Source organism: Mustela nivalis (assembly GCF_964662115.1).
Source record: "Mustela nivalis genome assembly, chromosome: 20".
Classification (NCBI taxonomy): Eukaryota; Metazoa; Chordata; class Mammalia; order Carnivora; family Mustelidae; genus Mustela; species Mustela nivalis.
This window is the reverse complement of record NC_139039.1, coordinates 40344593-40371949: the sequence shown is the minus strand read 5'-3', so window position 1 is coordinate 40371949 and position 27357 is coordinate 40344593. Positions and strand designations below refer to the sequence as shown.

The window sequence follows — 27357 nt, the reverse complement described above, 5'->3', positions numbered from 1 at the left end:
AAGTTTCCATACCTCATTGTGGCGTCGGGATCGGCTACACTGCATGTTCCCGCTGGGGCGCCAGGACCTTGTGTGGCTCAGGAGAGTGTAGACAGGATCCATTGGCACCATCCCCACGGGGACTGCAGGGCTTCCCGAGGTCTAGACACTGGCGCCTGCCACACCTGTGTCCTGGCTGGCAGGTGGTGCTTACCGGGTCCACGGAGGAGCTGGGCCCCCGAGTGGCTGTTGTCCGGCTGCCAGAGCCAGGCTACAGTCTGCGTTTTCAGGAGAGAAGTTAAAGGTCCCCACGGGCATGCGGAACCTGGCGGGGCGCTCAGCCCCGTGCAGGGAGGGAGGCCTCCCGCGGGGTGCGCCGCAGAGAACGCGTAAGCATCCAAACCCCTCATGACCGGAAAGTGCCAGCCCTGGAGATGCTTCCCATGTGGGATTCTGTCCTTTTCTCTGTCACCTACAGTGGGAAGACCACGTCATGGGGGCCCTTTGCCCGGGCGTGGAGTGGGACCTGTGCCACGGACACGGGGAGCTTCTCCGCACCCAATGCTGCCTGCAACGTGGTCTTGCTTTTGTAAATGTGACTTTGCCTGAAGGGGTCAAGGTCCCCCAGAGCCTCCCCGTGGCCGTGCAGAGCTGCGGAGCACTCAGCCCTGGGCCGCAGGGAGCGGGAGCACCACGGGCAGCAGGCACTGGGCTAGTCCCCTGCCTCTTGCTTCCTGTCGAGTGAGGAGCTCAGGTCCCGGGTGTGGTGGGTGAGTACTAGGTGCTCACCTGCTTTTGGCTCTGCGGTCCCAGTCTCCAACGGGCTGGGAGCCTGGCCCAGAGCCTGGGGCCCGCGGTGTGAGGGGGACCTGGGGGCCTGTGGGGCCTGGGCCTGAGTGCCCAGGCTCTGCACACCCACATCCCTTGAATTCCACCACCCCCGGGGTGAAGCCCCAGGATGCAGCCCGTCTCCCCTCTGCTCTCCCCTTCTGCTGCTGCTGTCCTGTTCCTGCCTGGGGAGCTCACCCCCCACCCCAGTCTTCTCAAAGACAATTTTAATTTCCTTTTATGCCAAAAGGAAATAAACCTACAACACGAGCAGTGTTGGTTTCTGGGTGCTGGGACTACAAGCGGCTTTTTCCCTCCGGCGTTCCTCTCACCTTGACACTTTTCCACATTTAACTGTCACTTTTATGATGGGGACAAAACCGTAATTGGACATGAATGTCCTTTTGGGATTTGAGTGACAACGCCAGCAAGCGTCCGTCTTACGCTCCTCACGTCAGCCATAAGCAGTGTGGCTTCGCGGAACCGCAGACCATCTGTGTCCCCGCAGAGCCCCGGGCTTCTCGTTGACGCCTGACGCGTGTGTGTGTCTGTTCTCCCTTAGGTGCCACAAGACGAGTGGGCAGGGTACCCCACGGGCGCCAAGGACGAGGAGATCCCCTGCAGGAGAATGCGAAGCGGGAGCTACATCAAGGCCATGGGCGACGAGGAGAGTGCCGAGTCCGACTCCAGCCCCAAGACGTCCCCCACCGCGGCCCTGCGGCCAGAACCACTGCTCAAGCCCATGGGACCCCGGCCGCTGGCAGACCTCCAAACGTAAGACCGCCTTCCTGTCTTCCCTGCGCACACACGGCCCGTCAGGGCCACCCTCGGTGTCTGAGTTGCAAATAGTAGATATGGGGCCATCAGTTTCCAAGAGCTTTAGAAAAAACAGACCTTTGGTTATTTACTTGGGTGGTTTCCATCCACTCAGTAAAGCCACTGTTGTAGCGGTGGGACCCGTCCGGCCGGCGGCGATGCTGGCAGCCTTCCTCCGGGAGCGTAGTGGTGGGAACGAGCGTGCGTGTGCGGAAATCACTGTCGGGCGTGTCTTGTGCACTAAAACCTTCTAAGCGCATTCCTGGGTGGTAGGGGCTTTTCAGGGCTGGGGGACGGCTTGTATAGGTACAACAGCGCGAGCTTGCACTGTTGCCCGGAGACGGTGCTGATGAACTTAACTGCTTCCTAAAGTACCAACAAGGACAACTATTTGGGAAGTAGCCTGTTAACGTGAGCTTGAAAACGTGGCTCTCATGCTCGCACTGCTGTGTGTCTGGTCCCTGCCACTCACTTTGCGTGTAGGGTGGACCCTTGGACGTCACGGGGTTTTAGGGCAGAGGAAGCACCTTTGCAGTCCCACGCTGTATTGATGGGAAAGAGCCCACATAGAAGCGGGCCCGCGCCCTGCACCCGGTGCAGAGACCGTGAGCACTCTGGCCCCGCCCCCCACAAGCAGCCACTGTCCCCGTGAAGTTTCTTCCACTGTGAAGCTTCGACCCCCGATCTGCGTTTTTGCACTTCCCACTGTTGCACAGACCAGTCACCGTATCCCTCGAGCCGGAGGACAGAGCCCCAGACCGAGGCGTGGTCTCTGTGGCACCCCACCCATTCCTGGTGCGCACAGCCCCAAGCAAAACCGTGGAGCTTCTCCCAGCACCAGCACGTAGGCGTTAGCGGCAGCGTGTGAGACGCACCATCCTGATGTTCAGTCCAGCTGGATGTCACTCTTCACCATGGCCAACCAGGTCTCTGCTGCCGGGTTCAGTCCAACCGCACAGCAGTCGGGCTGGGAACACCGTGGTCCCCTCACTGCACACGTGTGCCTGCTCTGCCCCAGTGGGAAGACAGTCAGGGATACTCATCGGGGCCAACTGGAACAAAGCCACTCAGGATGGCGTCGATGGGCTGGCGGGATGCCGGGGACGGGAGGCGTGGATGAGCAAAGAAATAGGTGTCCCCAGAGCGATGTCCTGCGGGATGTCAGAAGCAGAGCCACCCGGCCATGAACCTGACCTCCACCCCACGGGCAGCAGATTGGCCGCCAGCGTCCCCATCTTTACCTCAGGTTGCAGAGTCCCACATGCGCATTAGGAATGACCATCATCCTCCCCAAGAACAGCGACACCCAGGAAGCTGCGTGCTCCACAGCTCTGGGGGCTGAGCTGCTGTCACGCACAGTCCGGGGCTCCGGGCTCGGGGCCTGGGGCCCCTGGGCATGTGGCCACGGACCTGAGCTGACTTTTTGAAAGCTGGTGACCCTTGTCCCAAGTGTGTATGTTTCAAGCAAACCACATGAAAGAAAAAAAGAAAGAAAGAAAAGTTGTGTTTTAATGGTGAGCAGGCATCCGGTAGTTTCCAGATAAGAACTTGATTTTTGTGTTAATGAGTCCCCCATGCCCTCTGCCGCCCCCGTGGGGAGCACTCCCGCAGCACCCCATGTGCCCGTCACGGAGCTGTCCTCGCCACACTGAGTTCATGTCACCCTGCAGTGGGCGGAGGAGACCCTCCATCCCTCACACGCCCTCATCCGGCCACCCCGGGGCCTCGCACCAGGATCCCGGGGCAGAGCTCACAGGGCAGCCTTAGGAGAACCCACACCATCCCCCGGGGCACCGAGAACTCCCTCCCAAGCCCCAGAGTGAGGAAGAGACCAAGGTCACTTAGCGTCGTAACGCAGGTACTGACCGTCCACGCACTGATGGTTCTGAGGGCCGGCGGAAGTGGAGCCCCACCATTTTGGTCCCAGTCCAGATTCAGCCCCAGTCACTCCGTTCTTCCTTCCAGCTAGCGTTGGGGCACAGAGCTCCGTCTGCGAGCTCTTCCTCCCACTCCTGACCATGCCCTGGAGAAAACAGGACGGGGAGGGCGGTGCCCCGTGAGGAGCCCCCATGGGGCCGTGCCCAGTGGCCCTCTGCTGCTTCGCCAGCTGCGTGGACCCCCGGAAGTCACTCTCTGGGGCTAGCGTGTTGGAAACACGGTGCCGTGACGGGAGATGCGCCATCGTGTTACTGTCGTTGCCTGTCAGCATCGGACCCCGTTTCACTTCAGTTTAGAATTTTATACATTCCAATGTGATTTCACTGATTTTCATTTTAAGAGACATCACAGAAATTCGACTGTTTACTCAGGGAAGTTGTAATTCTGCCCATTTCATGCAGCACGACCCCAGCTCAGAGAAGTGAGGTGCAGAACATCCCAGAAGTGACCGCGGGTTTGACATGAAAGTAGTGATTTTAACCCCGTGCCCAGAGTGAGCGTGTTTGCCAGAGGATTGCAGGACTGTGCCCACGGAGACCAGCGGGCATTGCAGGGAAAGGAAGGAGTACTTCCTTATGTCATCACCATGTGGTCAGGGAGCCAGCGGGAAACCATGAGGGGGTTGGTGCGGGTTCCCAGATGAGCAGACCAGGCTCTGCAGAACAGACAGGTGGCTGTACAACACGCCTGTGCATCACCTCACCCCCAGCCTACTGCCTGCGGTCCCCCATCTGTGGCCCCTCTGCCTGTGGTCCCCCAGCCTGCGGTCCGGTCCTCCATCTGTGGCCCCCCACCTGTGGTCCCCCAGCCTGCGGTCCGGTCCCCCATCTGTGGTCGCCCTGCCTTTGGTTGCTTCGCACCTGCTCCGCGCTGCTACAGGAAGGTGTGCAGGCCCCTGGGCCCGCTGTATGTGACGTATGCGGTCGACTACCTCAGCAGACCCTCTGTATTCTAGAGTTCGTTCTACAGCAAAGACGAAGTCAAACTCATAGTTCTTAAGTTGCATTTCAAATGTAACTGAAGTCCTCTGATCTCACAGTGCCCTGAGTGCGTCCCTGTCTGTACCATAGAACCTCCCCAGGAGCGGGTGGCTGGCAAATGTTTCCAGGTGACAGGCTGATTCAGGAGCTAAAAGTAAGAATTCCTGTTTGCTGACCCCCTCTGGGTTTTGTGCTCCTCTGGTATGCACGGACGACTTCTGGCAACAGCATTTAAGAATGCAAAAAAAAGCAGCAACACGACGTGGTAGTTACACTTCAGTTCCAATGTGACAGGCCTGGATTACACTGTTTTCTCTGAACTATCACACGGGTGTGCAGAACCCTCAGGAACTGTATGCCGCTCCCCATCACCATAAAGGCACAGAGAGAATGAACTGGACCAGCCCCTTGTTTTCCATCTGCGCAGCTAAAGACCTGGAAGAAAACTGGATCTCTAATGGGCTGTTATCAGTCCTTTTATGCCATCGAATACAAAATCCTTTCTGTAAAGGCTGCAGATTTTCTCCTTGAAAATGGTGTGACCTCTTGCAACGGTGATTCTGTTGAACACAGTCTTGCCTTTGTGCTGTTAACCAAGAAGAAACCCGTCCTCTCGTTAATAATCGAACAGACGTCCTTTGTGTACAGATGAGGACTCCCGCCTTCACCTGACTGCCTTCTCCAGATGAGCAAGGGAGGGAAAAGCTTCACGCTCAGAAGAAGAGTCCTGCGCCATCAGCCGAAATCCCGCACACGTGTCACGGTGCTTTCCTGCACCAAGTGCTCCTTTGGACGGTCAGACCCACACCTGGGACAGATGCCGGCCACATGCGGATACCCGCTGGAATGACTGTAGGTGAAAGGCAGATATCCAGTGACTGTGCATCTGATGTGCCGGGTTGTTAAAGCAGCTTGTGTATTTGTATTAGAGATACTGGATTTGCAGAATTCATATCTGATTATTAGCAAAGGTCGACTGACTGATTTCATTTGGGGCCTTTGAGGTTTTGTTTCCTTTTTTCTTCTTTTTTCTGCTTAGTTGAATTGAGAAGTCAAAGCTCTAATAATTCTGAACATGTCTGAGTCATCTCCCAGGAAGGAGGTATTTTAAATCTATAGAGGAAGGAGGACTTATTTTAAGAGCTTCATATGTAAAGATAAACTCGGATGGCGAGGAGCTCTAAGAATCGTGCTGGTGCACTGAGCCTGGGACACTCCGTTAAGTGAGTGACTCCTGATCTCAGGTCTGGTCTTCATCTCAGGGTCATGAGTTTGAGCCCTGTGTTGACTCCATGCTCAGTGTGAATCCTGTTTTTTTTTTAAAAAAAGACTCCTTTCGATATGTGTGTATCATATGTATGTATGTGTACACTGACACATGAATGTGTGTATGTGGCGTGTGCATAGGCTTGTACACGCATGCATGCATGTGACTTCCACATTGAGAAGCTACAACATAAGGACAGATTTGAATTCATAAAATTAAAAACTTATTTGTAGTAAAAGCAAACCAACCAACCAACAAGCTAAAAGTACCGTCACCAAGATAAAATAGTAATTGAGACCTGGAGAAACGTTTTGTCATTTCAGTCACACATTTATGTTCTTACCATGTAGAGAGATGCCTTACAAATCAATAAGAAAAAAACCACAATATAAATATGGATAAAGACCAGAAAATAATTATTCACATATCTTAAAAATTATTAAAAACTTTCTGGAGAGTATTTTAGCGTACCATTTAAAATGAAACGTGTAAGAACTTATTTTAAAGAAATTCCTAAAAAGCACACAAAGATATACAAAATCCAGTGATGTCTACTCTGTCGTTGTAGATCATCATGAGACACTGTCAGTCGCCCGGACGCCCAGCAGTCGGCACTGGGTCCCACTTCGGGCAACTTGTGCCCAGGATGCGCCTGCACCTGTAAGGCAGGATGTGGGCAAAATCCTGTTCATTACAACACTGTTAGTGACAGTCAGAATCTACCCCACAATCCACTGCTACGGGGCTGACTGAGTAACAGACATGCAGACCCCAGAATGTAGTCATAGAATGTTCTAGAACACGACATGGATATAAACACGAGTCAGACTCGCATGTCTTCAAGCCGCGAGATCCAGATTATGTTAATTTTAAAAAGCAAAGCGTAGAACATTATAAAGCATGTCACTTTCTGTATAATGCAGACGGGGAAGTAAGAAAATTCTTACCACTTTGTATTGCGTAAGACGCAGAAGAACCCACAAGAAACTAGTGAAGGCGGCTGTGTCTAAGGAGTAAGGAAGCAGACGCGGCGGGGCCGAGGGCAGAAGCAAGCTGGGTACCTTTTCTGCGTCAGGTGAACACCTTCGCCACACGGGTGTGCTGTCCACGCAACTGTGGAACAACACAGAGCAGCAAAGATACCAAACAGACCGCGCATCCGTGGGGCTGCGCACTGGGTGGCCGGCCGCGCAGCAGGTGTCTTCACAACCCCCCAGAGAAGGGCATCTAGCGAAGCAGTGGGTGAAGGCTTCTAGCTCTGCCTGGGGTGCGGACAGCCAGAATGCTCGGCGGTGCTGCCCCGATATCTGGGGGAAAGGCCGGACAACATGGCACGAGACCCCCAGGCAGCAGGGCCGAGACTGCAGGGCACCCCAGGGGGCTCCAGAAGACTAGGATTCGAGGGCTGCCCCGCGTGGAGCGGGGTGCAGCGGGGAGGGCTGTGGGGCTCGTGAAGTCTGCTCGGGTGGATCCTTGGAGCCCCAGCCCCACGGGGTGAGCACAGGCCCCCACGTGCTCACTCATGAGTAGGTAGGAAGTGGGCTGGAGCCAGACAGAGTCCCTTGACCTAGGTTGCTGGGACAGTTGTCCAGCGGATGACCCCTACCCCTGCAGGGAAGGTCTCCACCCTTGGGACCCCTGCCTGTACACCTTCCTATGGTGAAGGGCCATCACCCATGGGAGGGGGCATGAGCAAACCTGCAGGGAGAGAGGAGGAAAACCCTCTGCCCCCCAGTCCTAGGCCCTGATCTTAACCCACTACTGAATGGCTGCCCTTCCCCTGGGAGGAGCAGGAAGAGCACTCACGAACCGGGCACGGGGCTGCCTGAGGCCAGGCCTGGCAGTGAACACCTAACCGTCACCCCAAACCATCGGCCACCATGGCAGGATCTCAGTCCGGAAGAACACGGGGTGTGTCCACTCCCAAGCACAAACCCATTTACCTCGGCCTCCACCGTTCTGCACAGAGGACCAGTGCCCCAGCAAACTTCAAGTAAAAGGAAACAAAAGCCGCTCTCTGGAGACAGAGCAACCCAGAGAACGGAGAGGACAGGGACCATGATGCTGTCAGACCCTCCAGATGCCTGCTTCACAGGGCAGAAGGCCTGCTGGAAGAGGGGACGACGTGCGTCCGTAACCGCGGGGCCGGCAGAGCAAGGGGACGTGGACGAAAGGCGGGCGGGAATACAGCAGACAGACCTCGGGTCAGGCGCCAGGCCCCTGCCGCGGAGCTCATCGGTGAGCCGGGAACACAGCCGTGAACCTGAAGGTGGGTCCGTAGAAGTCACCGAAAGGAACTTCAGAAGAGAAGTGGGGGGAGCGGACGTGGGAAGGAACACGCAGAAGCTGTGGGGGAAGTGCCCGCCGACGCGGAACCGGACGCGGAACCGGACGTGGAACCGGGACCCTGAGAGCAACCGAGGGCGGGCGGGACCGAAGGGTCGTTCCAGATTCAATCCCTGCAGATGCCCCAAAGACAAATACTGAATCATGCACGGAAGAATCTCAGAAAGTCTCAAGAAAGGTAAATACGAGAGACAGAACCACTCGCATGTACACACATCGTATTCAAACTGCCAGAAACCGAGGATTAAGAGAAACGCTCAAGGCCGTTGGAGAAAACTAAAATCCCGTTACGTACAGGGAATGAAGACTTGGGCCGACTCGTCATCACAAATGTTAGGAGCCAGGAAAGTGACAAGGAAGTGACACCCTCCAAGCCCCGAGAGAAGAATCTCGTGAGCCCCAAGGCGGGAGGGCGGGAGAGGGCTCCCGCGAATGGACGTGCAGGAAATGCTGGTCGTCAGAACCGAAGTGGGAAGACCCCCGCTCACATGCGGGGCCACATCCTTGCGTTAAAGGAGCTCTCCGAGGTGCGATGAAACCGTCCGTAGCAGCAGGCTGGGCGCCCCAGCAGAGAACGGAGGAGCTCCGCGCCTCGGTCGTGACTCCGGGATCTGCCAGAACTCACAGACCTGCGCCAAGAGTGGGGGCGCCGTCAGATCCCCCGCCCAGCCAGAGCTGGAAACCAAAGGATGGGAGCTGAGAGCAAGGATCTGTGCAAGCAGCTCCTCTGTGCCGGGAGACCAACTTGATTCTGGGACAGGAAGAGCGTAGGTCTGCCTCGCTTCTCTTTTTTGGTGAGTGCGTAGCCAGGCAACAGGAGACACAAGCTGCTCCCAGCACCTGCTCCCTCCCGCTTGGCTGGTCGGTGGGGGGGGGGGGGGGAGCCATCCAGAGGATCAGAAGAGAACCCTGCCTGCCTGCCTGCCGGGTGACCCGCCTCGGAAGATGGGCTCAGGTGTCCTTGCTGGCTCATGAGCCTGCCCTAGGACAAGGGAGCACCCCTTTCCTCCAGAGTAGCCTCGTCCTGTGGCTTAGCTGGGAAGTTGCTCTGTGGGTGTCCCGGAAGCCCCTGATCCATGACAATGGTCAGACTGCTCAGCTGCCAGGGAGTCAGGTCCACATCGGAGACGTGGCGGAGGCCCTGAGAAGCCTCTGGAAGCAATCACAGGGCCTGCAGAATATTCAGGACCCATCCGGAAAGGTGACGGGGTCCCTCCAAGCCAACGTCGTCATTTCCAGTGTCATCGATCTTGGCTTCTTGCTGTTTCCCGATACTGGGACTCCGTTGTGGTTGGGGCTCCCAGCCTCCGTCAGACCACACAGCTCCTGCCATCTCTCAAACAGCAGCTCTAAGCCCTGCTTCTCGAACCCTGTGCCGATCTCCCCTCCACTTGCCAGCTCTGACCACGCGGTCTGTAGCTGAGTCGCGTGACAGACTGGTCACGATCCAGCCCCGGGAGGCTGTGAGGCCTTATTTCTCACCATGTCCGAACAGTGAGGTCTACACTCCAGCCCGCCCAGACAGCTCCCACTTCCGGATGCGCATCCGTCCCCAGCACCCCCGCACTGCCGTGCACCTGCTCGTCCTTCGGGGCTCAGCTCGGGACCGCCTCCTCCTGGGAGTCTCCCTGGGTCAGACATGCCTCCCAGCATGCTCCCTGAGCACCCCGTGCTCACCGCTGCCACTTGTTAGCTCCCCCCAATCGCCTGTGTACTCGCGAGGGCAGGAGATGTGTCCTGTGTCACTGTCAGGTCTCTGCGTCGTGTAGCGCATTGTCTGTGCTCTGCACTCACGGAGCGAGTGAGCAGGACGAGCTTCTCATGAACGACTTCTCAGGAGTCACGGCCAACCGCTTGATTAAGGAGCTGTTATTGAGGGCGCCAGTAAAAGCGTCATTTGTGAAGATTGTAAATATAAGATCATCAATTTAAAAACCACATGTAAAGCTGATTCACATCCACCCAATTCCTGACCCTCTTTACATTAAGTCCCAAAAGGACCAGATGCCAGGCTCCTGGAAAATGCCTCACACCGCACCTGGCGGCTCTTCCGCTAGTGGGCACCGCACGCGTGGGGGGAGGCTCGCGGCTTCCGCTGCTGCCGACCTGTGGATCGTGGGCTCAGCAGAGGAGGGGGTGGTTGCTCTCTGTCCCTGCGGGAGCCCCACCTCCCACCTCCCACCTCCCCGGGAGTCCCGGGTCTCTCATCAGAGGGTGCTGTCGGAGCAGAAGCTAGGCGGGGCACCCGGCTGTAGGGGCCCAGGTCGTCGCCCAAGTGGGCTGCGAGCCCACAAAGAGGGGGCACACACTCGAGTTCGCTACCTGTTCCTCTCCTCGTGGACGTGCGAGGACCGTCCCCATGCGCCGTCATCGCTCGTGTTTGTCTAGGAGGCTGCCAGCGCTCTGCCCCAGCTCGGCTCCTGTGGTTTCAGTACGCCCCGACTCCAGTCACACTCGGATTCTCTTCCTTCTTCTGATGTTTCTAAAGTCACGTCAGGGGGGCTCCTGGGGGGCTCAGTCGGTGAGGTGTCTGCCTTCTGCTCGGGTCATGCCCCCCGGGGCCTGGGATCGAGTCCCGCTTCGGGCTCCCTGCTCCGCGGGAAGCCTGCCTCTCCCTCTGCCGCAGCTGCCCCTGCTCGTGTGCGTGCTCTCGCTCTCACACGCGCTCTCTGATAAAGAAAATCTCTAAAAGCAAAAGTTGTTTTGAAAAGTCAAATCAAAAGCTAAGTAAGGAAGATAGGCTCATGAAAAATTGCTCTTTTGAAATTTCACGGTGTGTTTCTTCTGTCCACTTGTTCTTTATTCTGTTTCACTGCGCGAGCTCGTCTGTGGCCGGTCCTGTCGCTCGGACCCTGCCTTCTCTCGCTCGCTCATGCACGTTCCGGCCGTCGGCCCTGGGCTGCAGCAGTGCCTGTCCCGTCCTGCTACGGGAACCACGCGTCCAGAATCTCCAGAACGCGCTTGTGTGTAACCGACGATGCCGGTACACGTGCAGACAAGGAACGTGGGTCTGGGTGGTCCTGTGCAGCAGGACATTCTCCCGGGGACCCTGAGCCCTCACAACCTGGCCGAGAGTGGCGTCTGCACGGTATGGGGCTGGCCTCAGATGCGCCACCCATCTGGTAATTAAATTCAGGATGAAATTGATTTTAACCTGCGAAATTATTTATACTTGCAGTAAAAAGCTAACACAACACAGAACTCTATGAAGTGGAACGTCGTTCTGTCTCTTCCATTGCCATGTCTCCGGGAGCAGCCATTGCCGGTGGTTTTGTGCTGTCTAGACATTTTTGTTTGCACAGAAGTGTATACATGTACCTATTTTTAAAACAAAAATGAGATCACACTGTACATATTACTCTAATGTCCTTTCCTTGTTTTCTCTCCACCATTCTTTAGTTTTTTATGGCTATCATAAGAAACTACCACAAATTTAGTAGCTTAAAATAAGATTTATCATCTGATTCTTTGCACCCTATGGGTCAGAGGCCCAACATGGGTCTTCCTGGGCTAACTTGATGGGTCCGCAGAGCAGCGTTCCTTTCTGAGAAAACTGTGTGGGGGTTCTGTCTCCTTGTCCCAGCCTTAGACTAGGCCTCTGTCTCTGCTGGCCATCAGCTGAGGCTCTGTGGGCCCCCACACGCATGGGTCAGGCTGCGTCTTCAAAACCACCTGTGGCAGAGGACCCCTGCCCTTCCCCAGCCTCTCCTGCCCCATCTCAGCCACTGTACCTCTGACTCCCTCGGCCTTTCTCTGCTTTGAAGGCTTTACGTGGTGACACTGGGGGCTCTCCCCATCTCTGGCGCAGGTGACCACCAGCCTTGGTCCCATCTGCGCCCTGATTTCCCTTTCTGTGTAGCATAGCACGTTCCCACATGTAACAATCGAGGCTGAAGGTCAGGGTGGTCAAATCCCTGGCACACAGCCATCATGTGCCTCCTTCACGGCACACCTGTCGACTGAGCACATCGTCCTTGTGCTTGTCTGGGTGTGGGTGAGTAGACGGGCTCTCATTTATTGCCATTACCTTATCGCTGGGGGATCACCTCTGAGTTCTCACCGCTGTATGGAATGTTGCAAAGAAGGTATTTCTCTGTGATTGTGCAGCTACCGGCCCTGCTCTCGGCCAGGGTGGCAGCCTCGGGGACCTCTCGGGGCACGTCTGCCTCTGAATCTTCACCTTCGTCAGTATGGCCAAGAAGTATCTGACTAGTGCGCCGATAACTCCAAGTTAGTTTTGTTAATGGGTTCACTTGTGCCCTTAACCCAGGAATAGTTTCATTCTCTACCTCTATAGGCCTGAGGGGTAGGCATTCTGTTGAGACTGTCCAACTGCCCTGTTCCCTACAAACATAACATGACACTCTCTTAGAAAGATCATACTTTGGGGCACCTGGGTGGCTCAGTGATTTAAGCCTCTGCCTTCAGCTCAGGTCATGATCTCAGGGTCCTGGGATCGAGCCCCACATCGGGCTCTCTGCTCGGCGGGGAGCCTGCTTCCTCCTCTCTCTCTGCCTGCCTCTCTGCCTGCTTGTGATCTCTCTCTCTGTCTATTAAATAAATAAATAAATAAAAATCTTTAAAAAAAAAGGTTTAAAAAAAAAAGAAAGATCATACTTCTGAAGAATAGGGTTGAGAATCTCCTTATTTAGACAGTGTGGCCTTATTCCAAATACGGGTCCCTTTGAAGAAATCCATTGCCAATCCATACATCTCTAGAAACCATTCAAGTTCAGGACAGAGGGTCTTAGGATGTTCTTATAGATTGGCTTGCTGGGGGCATACCTTAGGCGACAGTAGTCCATCAGCATTGGGGCCATCTTGAGAAAGGAGGGTGGGCTTCTGGCATGTGGCGTTGTAAGAGCCAGATTGTGCGATCAGCTCTTTATCGGTTTGTCAACTATTGTTTTCCTGCTTTCTTATTCATTAAATCAATTTATGCTTTTGTTAATTTCTTTTTATTTCCTTAGATCATTGTCATTTCCCCCACTTATGAGCTGATTGTCTATTTAGTGAGGGAGTTCAGACTATGAATATTCCTAAGAGTGTATCTTTTGTTGCATCTCCTCTGATAAGATATGATGCTTTCATCCTTACTACTTTGTAGATATTCTGCAATTTTGTTCTGATCTCCACTTTGATCAAGATGGAATGAATTAACTGAAGGAAAGACACACTTGCTCGGATAAACAGAGCCACTATTAATTATTTTTCTCCCTTTTAATTACTTTTTTTTTTAGGATTTTGTAATGTGCGATATTCTTTAATATTGGTCACATTTCCTTGTTAGCCCTTTTGGTAGGGAACTAGATTTAGAGATATACATAAAATATTATCATTTTTCCTTTTTTCCCCATTTGTTCCCATTTCTGATTAAACGAGCTCTCAATTTCCCCAGTAGTCAAGTCACTCGCACTACTTCTCAAAGCTACAAAAGGCACTTTATCACTCTTCAGGCTACCCATGAGCTATTTTTGTGCACTTTTCGGCTAACCCTGACGTGGGCCTTCCTGCCCAGCAACTGAAGCGTTCTCTCGGTTCTCACGCCTTGTGACAGAGCTCTGACAGCGTAACGGACAGAGTGGTCCACCTCTAAACACTGAAGGGTGTTGAAAGCATCATGCTCTGAACATAAGTCAGTCTCTTCACTTTCATAGACTTCAAACTGTCCAGCAGCATGCCGGCACCCCTGCCACTCCTGTAACCAGCAGAGAGGTTTTCTCTTAATGAGTCAGAATCCACCAGTTGTTGAAAGCCTATTTCCAGAGAACACGCTGAATGAAGAGAATAGAGCGGAGGCAAATCTGTAAGGTTTGGGGGCAAAATTAAATGACATGAAACCCAACACTGAACTTGAAGCAGCAGTGAGTCTTTCTGCACGTGCTGCCCCCAAATGTAATGAAGAGAATGTGTTCTATGGAATTCATTGTCTTTGATGTATCTTACTTAACATATGAATTCATTCATTCATCCATTCATCCAGTGAGTAGGTGTGTGTTAAGGGTGGAGTATATAAATAAGATAGTTATCAAACAAATTAATGAATAAGTAAATATAAACATTGCTAGGGCATTAACTAGGCACCTAAATCTACACAATGAAAAATTACAGAAATAATTTTCACAGAGTTAAAAAACTGAAGTTTTGATGAACTAAATTGTTTCTGAAAGATGTATTTTCATTAGGATGAAAATTTTTTTAAATCTTTTCCACTGAAAAGTTTGGCAATGCGTATCAAAAACCCTTATCTTTGTTCCACTTATGGGATCCGAAGGAAATAGTTAACTTCCAATAAAAGATTCAATTAAAAAAAAAAAAGTCCTAGAGGAAATTCTAATTCTTTGCTATTATTTATAGTAAAGAATTAATTAGGAACAGTAAACATCCATCAACATACAAAATGATAGATTCACTTATTTGTAATCAATAAAAAATATTTACAAAGAATTTTTCATTGTATAACAAAATGGTTACAGTGTTTATAAGATTTCTGTACCCCATGAGGCCCCAACATTGGACCATTCATAGCAAAAACTACAAAGATTCTGTGGCGGGCAGAAGCCTAAGATGACTTTCTTCTGTGGTGAGTGTGGTTGGGACCAGTACTTACCATGACAAACCCCTCTCTCAGGCATGTGACTCTCTATGGCAAATGGACGTCGTCCAGGGGGCTGGACCTCATCACGTGAACTTACGAAGAGCAGTTTTGTCTGGTGCTAGCAGAAAGGGAAGCCAGAGATTGGAGCAGGAGAAAAACTGGAAAAGCCTTTCATGACTCAAAGATGGCGGGTCCACATGGAAGGGGCTCCACGAGGCCTCTTGGAGCTCAACAGCCAACAAGAAAGGGGAACCTCCTTCCTACATTCACGAGGAAGTGAATAGTGCCGACAACCCACAGCAGCCTGCGGATGAGGTCTCGGGCTATCTGGCACTCTAATGTCTGTCTGTGAGCCTGTGAGCAGAGGACCCAGCCCATGTGCTGGACTTGACCTGAAGTTCTAGTGTGAGCTAAGACGTGAGTGTCACCCTAACCCTCTATATTTGTACTGATGCAGGGTATCAGCCAGATTCTCCAGAGACACAGATCCAGTGGGTGCGTGTGTGTGTGTAAGATGAGAGAGACATTGAGTTTAAGGAATTGGCTCACATGATTTTGGAGTGAGCAAGTCTGAATTCTGCAAAGCAAACTGGCAGGCTAGAGGTTGAGGGAAGAGTTGATGGTGCAGCTCAAGTGAAAAGACAGTGTGGAGGTATAATTTCTCTTTGAGGGGGTCATTCTTTTCCCTGAAGACCTTCAACTGATTGGGTGAGGCCCACCCAATCGAAAGAGCAATCTGCTTTACTCAGAGTCTACTGATTTAGATGTTAATCACATCTAAACTTCCATCTCACCAAATGTCTGGGCACCATAGCCTCTCCAAGTTGACATATAAAATTAACCCATCACACACAGCCAGAAAAATCTGATACAGGAAGTCACCAAAATAGGAATAATGATCATCCCTGGGTGGTAGATTTGTGGCTGAATTTTATTTGCATTTAAATATTTTCTAAATTTTTGCAAAAGCATATATTAGTGTTGACATAAGAAGAGATACTGAAAACCACTTCATTGTGTTCTAAAGTTCTTATAATCCCTAAGTATTGTTTTTCCAATAATAATAGAGAATAAAAATGAAATAGACTTGTGTTGCAAAGTTGCCGTAGTAATGAATTTATGCTCAGCAGCTTTATTAGACATTAGCAATGAGTGGAAATATCATTGCGTGTGTGTTTTAAAGCCAGAGAAGCGAAATCATTCCCGGTGATGTTCCCCCACACTTTGTGCCTTGGAAGTGTGTTTCAGATGAGGCACACAGAGCGAGAGTACGTGAAGACTGTACCCACATTGGGGGTGCTTGGGGTCTGTCGGTGTCGCCAGGGCCCCTCCATCCCTGGTGGAGCAAAATGAATGAGTCTGAAGCATTTCTAAACTGGAAGCTCTCTCCGAAATCACTTCTGACTCCAGCATCATTGTTGATGTTTTGGGGGACAGCATCTATATTACCTCCCTAGGGGCTGCCTGCTATGCACTGAGTGTGTCCCCAAGGTTCATCAGTTGAATCCTAACCCCCAAGGTGCTGGTGTCAGGAGGTAGGGCCTCTGGGCAAGGATGAGGTTGCGAGGAAGCCCCCAGGAAAGGAGTAGTGTCCTTACGGAGGAATCCCAAGAGCCCCTCGCCCCTCCCACCATGTGAGGACACAGTTAGATGGCCGTCTGGGAACCAGTTCCTCTCCAGAGACCAGATCTGCACTTTCCAGTCTTGGGTGTGACCTCGGACTTCCATTCTCCCAAACAGTGAGAAGTCAGCGTCTGTTGGTTTTCAGCCTGCAATGTGGGGTCTGTTAGCGGCCCCCAAGCTTAGAGTCCGTGCTCTTAACAGCACCACGCACTGAGGGCCTGAAAGGCCAAAACCCAGGGGCTGGCAGGGCCTTGCCCCTCCAGAGCCTCTGGGGTGTGCTCCTTCCTTGTCAGCTGCAGCTCCTGGTGGCCCCACCTGTTCCGCAGCCTGTGAGTTCCTCACTCCAGCCTCTACCTCCCACTGGCGTGGTGTCTCCTCAGCTGGGACCATTGGTACTGGAGTGGCGCCCACGCCACTGCGCTCATCCTCAGGACCAATCCACAACGACCCCCTTTCCACAGAGACAGAAGGTCACGCTCTGTGGTATTGGGGGTTAGGACCTCAGCACAGCTCTTGGCGGGAACACTGTTCACCACCTCCCAGACAGCCCCCGCTCTGACAAGATACAGAAGCGCTTATGAGATGGCGCTGACCCACACTGCTGACTGTCGGACACCTTTGTGAAGGTGGCTTCAGTCCCCGTGTTTCACACTGGAGTCTTTGGCCAAACGTGTAGCAGCTGTTTTCGCACCGGACGACTGTGGCGATTCTGCCCGCAAGTACTGAGAGTTCCGTGTCCCCCCACTGGCGCCTCCTCTCCAGTCCTCCGTTAGCTGTGCATGAATCAACTCACGCAGTGCTCACTGTGACTCGTCAGGAACCCAGACAACTTTGCCTAAAACAGACAAGTTCATATTCCGCACGGCAGGTCGTCTGTGACCTATGTACCCTACCACTTCCACTGGAGAATTGAAACCTGCCGTCCTATGCTCCGGTCCTGGGGACGGATGCTCCCGTGGGCATCCCACCTCTCCTCCCAGAGCCCCACCTCCGTGTGCACGGCCTGGTGCTGCTGGGGCCCGGCCCTTGACACAGCTCCGTAAGCTGACACTGAAGCATGGAGCCAAAGACGCGCATCTGGTGTTGGGTTGGCTGGATGGTCCTCAGGACACTGGGATCTCAGAATGGAGATGTTTTGTGTGTTCTTGGCAACCACCCAGGCCATCTCGGCAGCAGTGGGCAGGTTAAGCTACAGAGATAACCTTGGTCCCTACAGATACGGCGTTAGACACCATCCAGACACTCTGGGTTCTTTTCAAACTTGTACGTCTTCTCCAGTCCAGGGCTCTTCTGTTCCATTCCCTCTGTGAAGGCAGGAGATTGCAGAGGAAAGGGGGGGAGCACGGGGGTCTGTGCTCACAGGCAGCCCCCCACTGCGCTCTTCCCAAGGGGGCGGGAAGGAAGGAGGAGACGAGCAAGCCCCCCCTCCCTTACAGCTGGCCTGTTGCCCAGAGCATCTCTTGGTTCCCTGGGCGACCCGGAGGCTGTCCTGTCCTTCCTTCCCCGCCTGGCGGGAGAGGCACGATTCCGCTTCCCCTCTTCTGCCCACGCCCTGTCTCCCCACCACCGCCTGCGGGGGGCTCACTCCCCCAGTGTCTTCAGATCCTGCACGGTTCTTTGGGGAATTGGAAGCTTAAAATGGCTCAAAACCAGACACCCTGAGTGTCTACTCGACCTGCGGGGTATTGCCGTATGATCACTTCACCAGTGGAGGTGCAGAGCCGTCTCCCTGCTGCCGCCTCTGGCCCCCCACCCACCCCATCCTGGCTCCAGAAGCATCCTGGCTCCGCAGGAAGAAGAGGCATCCTCAACCCCCACAGAGGGGGGACGGCTTGTTGGGCTGTGGGTGTTTGTGGTGGGTTCTGGAGCTCGTGCTTCTGGCCTCTGCATCAATAATTCTGATGCAGGCTCCTGGGGGGCTCAGTGGGTTAAGCCTCTCCCTCCGGCTCAGGTCATGATCCCAGGGTCCCGGGATCGAGCCCCGCATCGGGCTCTCTGCTCGGCGGGGAGCCTGCTTCCTCCTCTCTCTGCTGCCTCTCTGCCTGCTTGTGATCTGTGTTTGTCAAATAGATAGATAGATAGATAGATAGTTTTAATGCAGACTAGGTTACCTTTCGCAGTGAACTTGTTCAAAAAGGACACAAGCGACTGTGACAGACGCTCGTGAAGAGCCGGGCGGGGGCGTGCGCGGCCAGTCCAGCCTCCCCCGCCGGCCGGTGCTCCCGCGTTCGCCCCCCAGGCCCGGCCTCCTGGGACGGCTGCAGATACTCCCCGAGCGAACCGCACACGCGATCACAGACGTCCTCCTCAGCCCCGCCTCTCGCCTGTGCCCGGACGCCCCCGGCGGCCCCTGCAGGGCCTGCAAACCGCCCGCCCGCCCACAGCTTCTCCCCGTCCCACAGAGCTCGCCCTCGTCCGCCGCTTCTCACTGCCTCCCCTAAAAACCCCTGCAGGGACCGTAGCGCCGTGAACATCTCCCCCCGCGACCTCCCGGATCCCGCGGCGCCCTCTGATAGCCCCCGGGGAGGGCCGCGCGGGCAGGGCAGGGGGCGTTGCCCCTAAAGACCTGCCGCGGGTCTCAGGGGCCCGTGAGGTGTCAGCAGGGTCTTCCCCTTCCTTCCCCGTGGGAGGTGGGCTTCTCCACCGCAGGCGCCCTGTCATCACGGGGCGACGTCTGACGAAGCGCCCGGTGATGGTTTCCCCGTGCCGTGTCCCTGCACGTTGGAGACGACGATTCTTCCTCCCCTCATCCGTGTTCTCCTCGGCCTCCGGGCTCCACCGTACCTCCTCGCGGGGACGCCGGGGACGCCCAGGGACGCTCGGTGCTTGGTCGTGTCGTCCGTTGGCGACCGGCTGGGCCCTGGTGACCTCGTGCACGGCACACTTACACTGTTGAGTTTCAGGGGACTCACATTTCCTGAGTAAATAGCACGTGCCTCTCACTTCATAGAGCAGTAGGTCAGCAAGCACGTGCTCTCTCGGAACCACAGCCAGAAGTCCCGGCGGGAGGTCGAGAGCATGGGGACAGTTTCTCTGCTGAAGGGGTGGCTCGCCTCTGTGTGGTAAAACCCTGTGCGGCCGGTGGCTGTTACCCGACAGGGCGGGACGTGTTCCGGGGCACAGGTGGCCTCACAGAGAACAACCTGGTCCTCCCCTTGCCCCGCTCCCCGGACTTGACGCGCAGGACAGGGCACGTGTCTCAGTGACCCTGACACAGGGCCGGTGCTTAGCGTCTGCGGGGCTGCACTGCTTCGAAGGAGAGTGCAGCCGGGCTCAGTCGGATGGGGTTACTCCTGGTAATGCAGGGGGCTCTTGGGCGTGCACCGTCTTTACCAGAACTGTGTTCCAGAAATCTTGCTGGTTAGGCAAGTAATTTTCTTAAAATATTTTTCCGAAGGTCCTACAGGGCACTGAACATTTTCAAGCAGACTAGCAGAGTTCCATTTTGGAAAGATCGCTTGGACTGCATGGGTACAAGTCAGTGTCTGTGAAGACCGGGGGTCCCTGAGACCAGTGGGGGAGGCAGGAGAGCAATGTCAGATGCCGGAGAGCTCCGTGTGCGTGCGTGGTCTCTGGAAGAACCTGGCGATGGCTCCCCCAAGGTTGCAGGGGCTCTTGTGGGCTAGGTGAGTCCTGTTCCGGGCACGTGGAGCTTGGAACGGTGGAGACGAGCAGCGCGTGCTCAGTCCTGCCGACCAGGGAGGAGAGAGGCTGCCGGATGGCCGTCGCGGCCCGGATCTGCCCAGTCCGGGGCCGCCCACTGAGCACCTGTCGTCCTCTGCCTTCTGGGCTGGTGGGGGAGGGGCGCACTAGAGCCGCCAGGGGTTGAGGGGCCGTGGGGTCGGCGTGTGGCCTGTGAGAGTGAGGGGAAGTGACGTGCGTCACCTCTCGAAGGGCCTGACCCTCCAGAACCGTCTTTCCCTCAGCGTGGCGCCCAGCAGTTTTGGGAGCCGTGCTTCCTTCAGCCTGAGTCCCAGGGAGAGGACAGCGTAGATCAGAGTCCCCAGATGGCTCATGGTGGGCATGTGGCGGAGAGTGAAAATAAACCTGGTTTATTTGGAGCCCGTGTTTCGGAGGCTCTGTTGCTGCAACATTACGTAGCCCGTCCTGGTGGCCGCGGCGGGGCTGTGTATTGGGGAATGATCACAAAAAGAGCCGTGTGAGGAGTCCGTGTGGGTGGGCGCCCAGGCCCGGCAGGAACATGCGGAGCAGAGGCGGGACGCGGAGCGAGGGCTGCCTGCCAGGCAGTGTCCGGAAAGATGGAAGGGGAGCCGGAGGGGCGGGCAGCCGCGCCGCGGTGCGCAGGGAGCCTCTGGGAGATGGGAGCCCGGGGGTCGCGCCGGCCCCAGCAGGAGCAGGTCCCGCGGAGGATCCGGGTGCCAGGGGCGCAGGCGGCCAGGAGATGAAGTAAGTGAGGTGCAGGGGGCGGGTGTGGCGGGAAGTTCCAGCGAGGCTGGGAGGGGCGCGTCGCCCAGAGGCAGACGGGAGAGGCTGGGGTGCGGTGGGGCGGTCGGACGCCCCGCGGAGAGCATGCGTGTGTGGGGCAGCAGGGGCAGGGACGCAGGGACACGTGGTGACACGCTTGCACTGTTTCTCGCGTGAGGACTGTCTCCACTCCCTCCCGTCACGTGCGGTGCGAGACGCTGGGTGTGACACCCGGGTCAGGCAGCTGCTGGCCTCAGCGAGTTCCTCCTCGGGGGTTCTGCTCCCTGGTCCCCAGCCCTCCGCAGCCCCGCCCCGCGGCTCCCCGCTCTGGTGGCCGCCCACAGCCTTTGCCGGTCCCCTCCCCACTTGCTCCGGAGGACCTGCTGCCGCGTCTCCCGGTTGCAACACCCCCCCCCCAGCCTTCTGCACAAATGAAGCCTCCGTCTCCAGGGGCTCTGACCTGCATCCCAGTCACGGGTCGGCTTCCACCCCTCCCTCTGCCTGGACCTGCGCGTACCAGCGCCCGGGGCCCCGAGGCCACCTCGGGCTCTGACCCCTCTCTGTGACCTTCCTGCATGACCCTGCCCACGTGTGTGGCCTCAGAGATCATCTTTGGGCTGAGTCACCCAGATTTTCCCATGAACCTCTCACTTCTGTCTGGATCCCAGATGGGACAGGAAATTGCCCAGCTGTGGTTCCGTAGAGATGTCTGGTAAGCCTCTCAGCTGCGCTTGGCCCCAGAATAACTCCCGGTCCCTCCGCTCGTCCCCGATCTGCCGTGTTCACGCTCTCCTCCCCCAGCACAGGATGCGAGAGTCCATCACACCCCTCAACCCGACCATCCAGGACTGACCATTACCCACAGGACGTGGTGGGAAGAACAAGGAACGGGAACTGGCCGTGAGCAGGAAGGCAGCCCCACACCCCTCTGGGGACACATTTTGAGATGGTTCCAATCTGTAGAACCATGTTCATGGTCCACGGGCCCAAGCCATAGTCAGCTGAAATCAACAAGGACCCCAAACACAACAGGTGTGAAAGCCAGTGAGGTTCTCACACACAAAAGACGTGGTGGTGTGGAGGTGGGGGGCGGGGGCGGAGGGAGTGAGCCGGACGGAGACTTTGGAAAACATGTCGACCACAGGGGTGAGGCTAAAGACAGATCCTACCAATTCGGGGCCCCAGGGAGGACGCGCGTCTCGGGGCACATGGGTTAGAGTTGTAAGCACAGCTGACAAGTATGAAGCCCCCACGGGGAACTGAACGGGGTGGCGGTGAGACCCACACACCTCACTGTCGGGGGAAGACCTTACCTGCGAGGGAAGGTGAGAATCGTGGTGTTTGACTGGGATCGGACTGGGAATGGGAATGCCGTGATGTGCACACAGACGCAGACCAGATCCGGACGCGGGGACTGACGTGGGTGCCCCTGTGGTGCGGGGCTAACACCGAGCCCTCCCCACGCCATCTGCTGAGGGCCTGGAAGCAAGGACCAGCACCCAGCACCTGGGTCTTGATTCCTCAATAGCAGTCTCCAGGGAAAGGAACCTGTCGTGCTCTTTGGACACATGTGCGACCCCAGTGTAGGGCAGAGAAGACAGCAGGTCAGATGGACTACCAGGTGGTTTCAGAAAGTGAAGAAGTGCTCAGCCCGGGGCGGGGGCAGGTTGCAAAGACGCAGACAGCAGCTTGCGGGGCTCCCAGTGGCTCCCCGTGGCCCAGACCGCGGCTGGTGAACACCGCTGGGTCGTAAGCCCCCAGCTCATGAGTCCGGGCTGACTTTACTCTGTTACTGACAGAATGATCAGCCTGGGCAGCAGGACAGTTCTTCCTTGTAGAGAACACTTGGGCGGGAAGGGGCAGGGACAGAAGGTCACCACGAGGCCACCCTGCAGCGCCCACGACTGCAGCAGGACGTGTGAGCAGGTGAGAAAACCGCGCTGAGAGACGTTCCCGGGGGCCACCGACACGCCACTGAGGATGAACCCAGTGCCCTCACACGCCCTCTGAGACACCAGGAGCCTGGGCACCCCTGGGTATAGGAGAAAGTTCAACGTCTCTTCTGTGGGATTCTTGCCCCAAATGCATTACCTCCAGCTCACCCTGGGAGATGTCACATAGTCCGACGAGGGGACTTTTGTTTTTTTTTTGTTTTTTTTTTTTTGAAGATCGTATTTATTTGTGAGAGAGAGAGCACAAGCAGGGGAGAGGGATCTAGAGGCAGGCTCCCCGCTGCGCCGGGAGCCCAATGCGGGCTCCATCCCAGGGGCCCAGGACCACAACCTAAGCCAAAACCAAGAGTCGTCCGCTTAACTGACGGAGCCCCCAGGTGGCCCCAAAGAAGGGGCATTTTACAAAACAAGTGACAGGTGCTGTTCCAAAGCATCAGGTCGTGCACGGCAAGGGGAGGTGGGGCAGTTGTTGCAGGCGGGAGGCGACCACGGGCGGGACAACCGACAGCAGCAAGAGTCCGGCCCAAATCCTGGCCCTGAAACGCCATCGGTGGGAAGACGTAGAGCTCCGGCGAGCTGCCTGTAGCGTTCCGTGTTGCTAATGGCTCCGAGACGCTGTGCGCCGCTGATGTTACAGAATGCTGGCGCTGGGTGCATGCTGGCTGTGCAGGGTTTTTGGAGGTGTTTTGTAGGTCAAAACTATGGCCAAAGCAAAGGTTAAAAAACTTAAATATTTATTTTTGAGCTCAAGAATTTCCAAGAAATAGAAATATGCAGGCCCCATTCTGACTCCTGTGTACGAAAATGAAGCCACAAAGACAGTTGTGTGAACAGTAAGGAGGTCGCCGGACGGCCCTCGGCTGTGCTCCCGCCTGCCCCCTGCATCCTGCGGGGCGAGGCCCAGAGCACGGCCGGCCTCTGCCTCCCCAGGCCCGCCTCTGAGCTGGAGCATCGCAGCGTCCCTGCGCCGACCGGCCTCCCTGCCTCCGACCTGGACGGCCACGACCTGTCTCCACACAGATCACACCCTGTGATCTCCCTGACGAGTGCTCCCTGGTCACACTCGCCACCACCCTCCTGGCTCCTGGGACAGTGGGCGCCAAGTAGGTGCTCAGTAAGTGCCCGCCAAGTAGGTGCTCAGTAAGTGTGCGCCAAGTAGGTGCTCACTAAGCGCGCACCAAGTGAACCCATGCAGTGCGGGGGGCGAAATCGCGCCTGACTAGGAAGCGTCAGATGACGGTGATAATTGTCAGTAACGACCTACCGTGGCTAATACACATCACCGAAATTGGGCCTTTCTTTAAAACTCAGCCGTCCATGGACAGACCACTGCTTAGAGGCTGCATGTTGTCAGGAATCTTTGGTTTTTGAATGTGGAAGGTTCCAGCTAAGTAGGGAATGTACTAGCTGATAAAACCAGGTGTCCAGGGCTAGACATGGCGCAAAGCATGAGTCCACGGAGGTCCAGACAACATCACAGTGAACCCAGCATCTCCGTTGTCCTTTGCTCTGTGTGTGCCACGATCAGACTGTCCCCAGGCCGTGGCAGGACGGCACCCAGCTGGTCTGGGCAGACCCATTCAGCTGACTGAGCACAGCAGAGAGGGGGGATTGCTTCTCCAGTGATGGCAGCAATTCATCCATTCGTGCGTTCGGGTCACAGCCAGCTCTCGTGCTCCTGTCCCGGGCCGGGCACTATCCTATCTGTCTTAGGTGTGGACTGAACGAATGAGACAGACCACCCAGCCCCGCTGGCCTCGCTCTCTGACCCAGGAGACAGGCAGTGGGTGGAACCGCCGATCTGTAATGAGTGTGACGCGTCCAGAAGGCGACCTGTGCCGCGGGAAGCACGAGCTGATCTGGGGGCTCTGACGGACCTGGGAGGGGTGTGGGGGTGGACGGCGGGCAGTGCCCGTTGAAACTAGCAGGGCTGGGGGTGCCCAGGGAGCTGGCTGTGTGGACCTCCTGGACGAGGGGCCTCCTGGCAGGGGAACGGGAAGCAAGTGGCCTGAGGCAAGGGCACACCTCAGAACTGGGGAAGAAGCAGGGCCCAGCTCGACCCGAGCCAGCCGGGAAGCCAGGAGGAGCTGAGGTGGGAGGTGAGGGGCCCGGGGAAGGGCATGGCGTGGAGGCCCTGAGGTCGCGGTATTATCGGCCTGTTGCCATGTTACTTTGAGGGACGGAGGCACCCAGGGTTGGAGCAGATGCCTCAGATAATCGGACTCAGGGACGCGTGTTCATGGCGTCCACTGCGCGGTAAGGCAGGTCTCAGGACCGTCAGAGGTGTGTGGGCAGCAGGTGGGGCGCTGCCGCGGGGGGCGGTTGGGCTCAACTCGGAAGACGAGGGGAGGGGGCATGGTGGGAACAGAGCAGAGACACACGGTGGGGGCAGACGGTGGCCAGACCACCCAGCAGCGTCCTTGCTGGAGGCTGGCTGGTAAGCAGACGTCCCCCGGGGCCCAGGGTCAGAGGACCCTGATGAGATGTCCAGGAGGGGGTCTGGCCCTTCGAACCCCACAGGGCTCTCAGGAACATCCTGCTCAGGAAGGCCGCGGTCCCGCCTCCGAGGCACAGGGCTCCCGGGTGCCGCATGGGGGTTGCACCCGGGACAGAGTCACGGTTGGCCAGACGCTGGCTCCGGCGGGGGGTCGGGGCTGTGGGATGAGGCTGAAGGGCCACAAGGCTGGGCGGGGGGATCCGCTACAAGCCGTGCAGCACCCGCCTCCCTGAGGCAGAGCGTGCGGCCTCCCCGGCGGGGCAGACCCGCGCGCAGGGGCGTACCCGACAGGACGGACCGGCTCCACAGGGCGGGCACCCGTCCCAGGCTCGGCTGAGCTCTCATCCCAGGGGACGCACCCGGTTTCCATTGTCTTCAGATTCCCTTGTCTGTCGTCTTCCTGCTCACTGCCTCGTGAGGGAGGAATTGAAGGTGACCCTAAGTTCTTTGGTCTTCAGGGTCTGGGGCTAGGCCGTTGGCTGTCTGTCTGCTGTGTCCGCCGCCGCGGCAGGGACGCGCCGTGTGCACGCTTCCCTCGGTGCCTGGCACCACGACACGCGTGTGTGCTCGCGGAGTCGTCGTCGGATAAATGGGTAACCAGTTAATGAGTGATGGTGCGTTCGTTAGGCGCACTCATTGCTGTGTTAATGTCATTAACTCCCTAGCGCATCCGCTACTACTTAGACGCCATGGAGTCGGTCGGCCCAGCCAGCAACAGTCCTTCTGTCCTACTTGTCAGGCTTCTTCTGACATTTTATTTTCTGGGCACTCGGAAGTCTGGTCACTGGAACGCACGGCCCATTCAGAGTCTGGGAGCCACACACCTGAGCGTGGGGGCCTCTCTGAGTCACTCATCCCGGTGTCCTGGCCAGCGGTGTCGGGGTGAGGAGCCGTGTGTGTCTGTGGTCCTGCTCCCCCGACCCGGACGGGGGCTCCCAGCAGTCTTTCCTGTCTTCGTGATTGTTCGGGGATCCAGGCGGCGGGTAGACTTGGCCGTTCTGAGCCAGCGCGCCCACTGGCCCAGCGTTCTCCGGGCAGGAAACTGCTGTTCAGTATTTGACCATTTACTCTCGGATGAGACCCATGTACTGAACTCAGTGCTCCCGGCGAGAAGCGCTCCTGGTGCTCCCTCTACCCTGACGTGGGACTCCCAGGCCACCCTGTTCGCTCCTCTGTGGGGACTGCCGACACAGAGTTCTGCTCTGTGCCTGAGGGGAGGGGCTCAGGGCAGGTACCCGCACAGGTGAGTACCTCGGGTTTGCTCCGTTGTATCACAGATGCTGCTCACGCATGGTCAGGATCTGCGTGGCTGGAGGCTTGTTGTCCAGGGCCCGTGGCTATGTAACCTGCCACCAGGGCATCCTAGCCAGCCGACAGTGTGGATAGCTGCCCGTGTCCTACGCCGCAGGAAAGACGCTTCATTCGTGGGTTTGTTGTTTCGGGGTGAGACGGATAAAAATGCACGTTCTTTGAAAGGTCTTGCAGTGGGTCTCTACCCCTGTATCTGTGCATCTGTGTTTCTCGAGTGTGGTCCAGGCCACTGACTACCCCCGATGGAATCACCTAGAATTCTATTTACTAAACATCTTAAACCCATCTCTCCAAATGTGGTCGAGGACCCTGCATTATTCCCAAGCGCCGGGGAGTTGGGGAACAGGTTAGCATTTGCAAATTCACTAAGTGAGATTTTCTTGTTGCCTTGACACTAGCCTTTAAATACAAACCAATAACTGCCAGAAATTTTTATAAAGAGAAAACCTATTTCCTTGGTCTTAAAAGGAAGTCTCAAACATAGAAGAAGGCATAGCTGTGAGTAATAATGGAAAGTTCCAGACACAAGAGCGGCTCTCTGTAAGCAGTGAGCTCAGCATCGGCCTGTCCGCCGTGGGGTCCCCGCGATGGCGAGTTGAGCAGCCTGCGGCCACATTTCGTCCAGGGCACCAGCAACCGATGAACCAGTGAACTCTGCGTCAGGAACTAATGACGCACCGTGCAGCGGGCGCCTGGGCAGAATCAAACAATATTCAAGACAGAAGCACCAGCAGCAGGCGTGGGCAGAGGGCGTGACACCGCAGCGAGGGTCCCCCTTCTCCACAGCCTGAGCTCCC

The 27357-nt window shown here is 56.1% G+C and overlaps 1 protein-coding gene across 8 annotated transcripts in view; it reads left to right on the top strand.

The window, feature by feature from the left end:
- Positions 1–27357, top strand: part of DLGAP2 (DLG associated protein 2) — a 776206-nt gene that overhangs the window by 678851 nt on the left and 69998 nt on the right. For all 8 annotated transcript variants that reach the window (XM_082715291.1, XM_082715286.1, XM_082715287.1 and 5 more), the window contains one exon: positions 1370–1581. In XM_082715291.1, coding sequence (XP_082571417.1) covers positions 1370–1581 — 212 coding nt within the window. The remainder of the gene's footprint in view (positions 1–1369; positions 1582–27357) is intronic.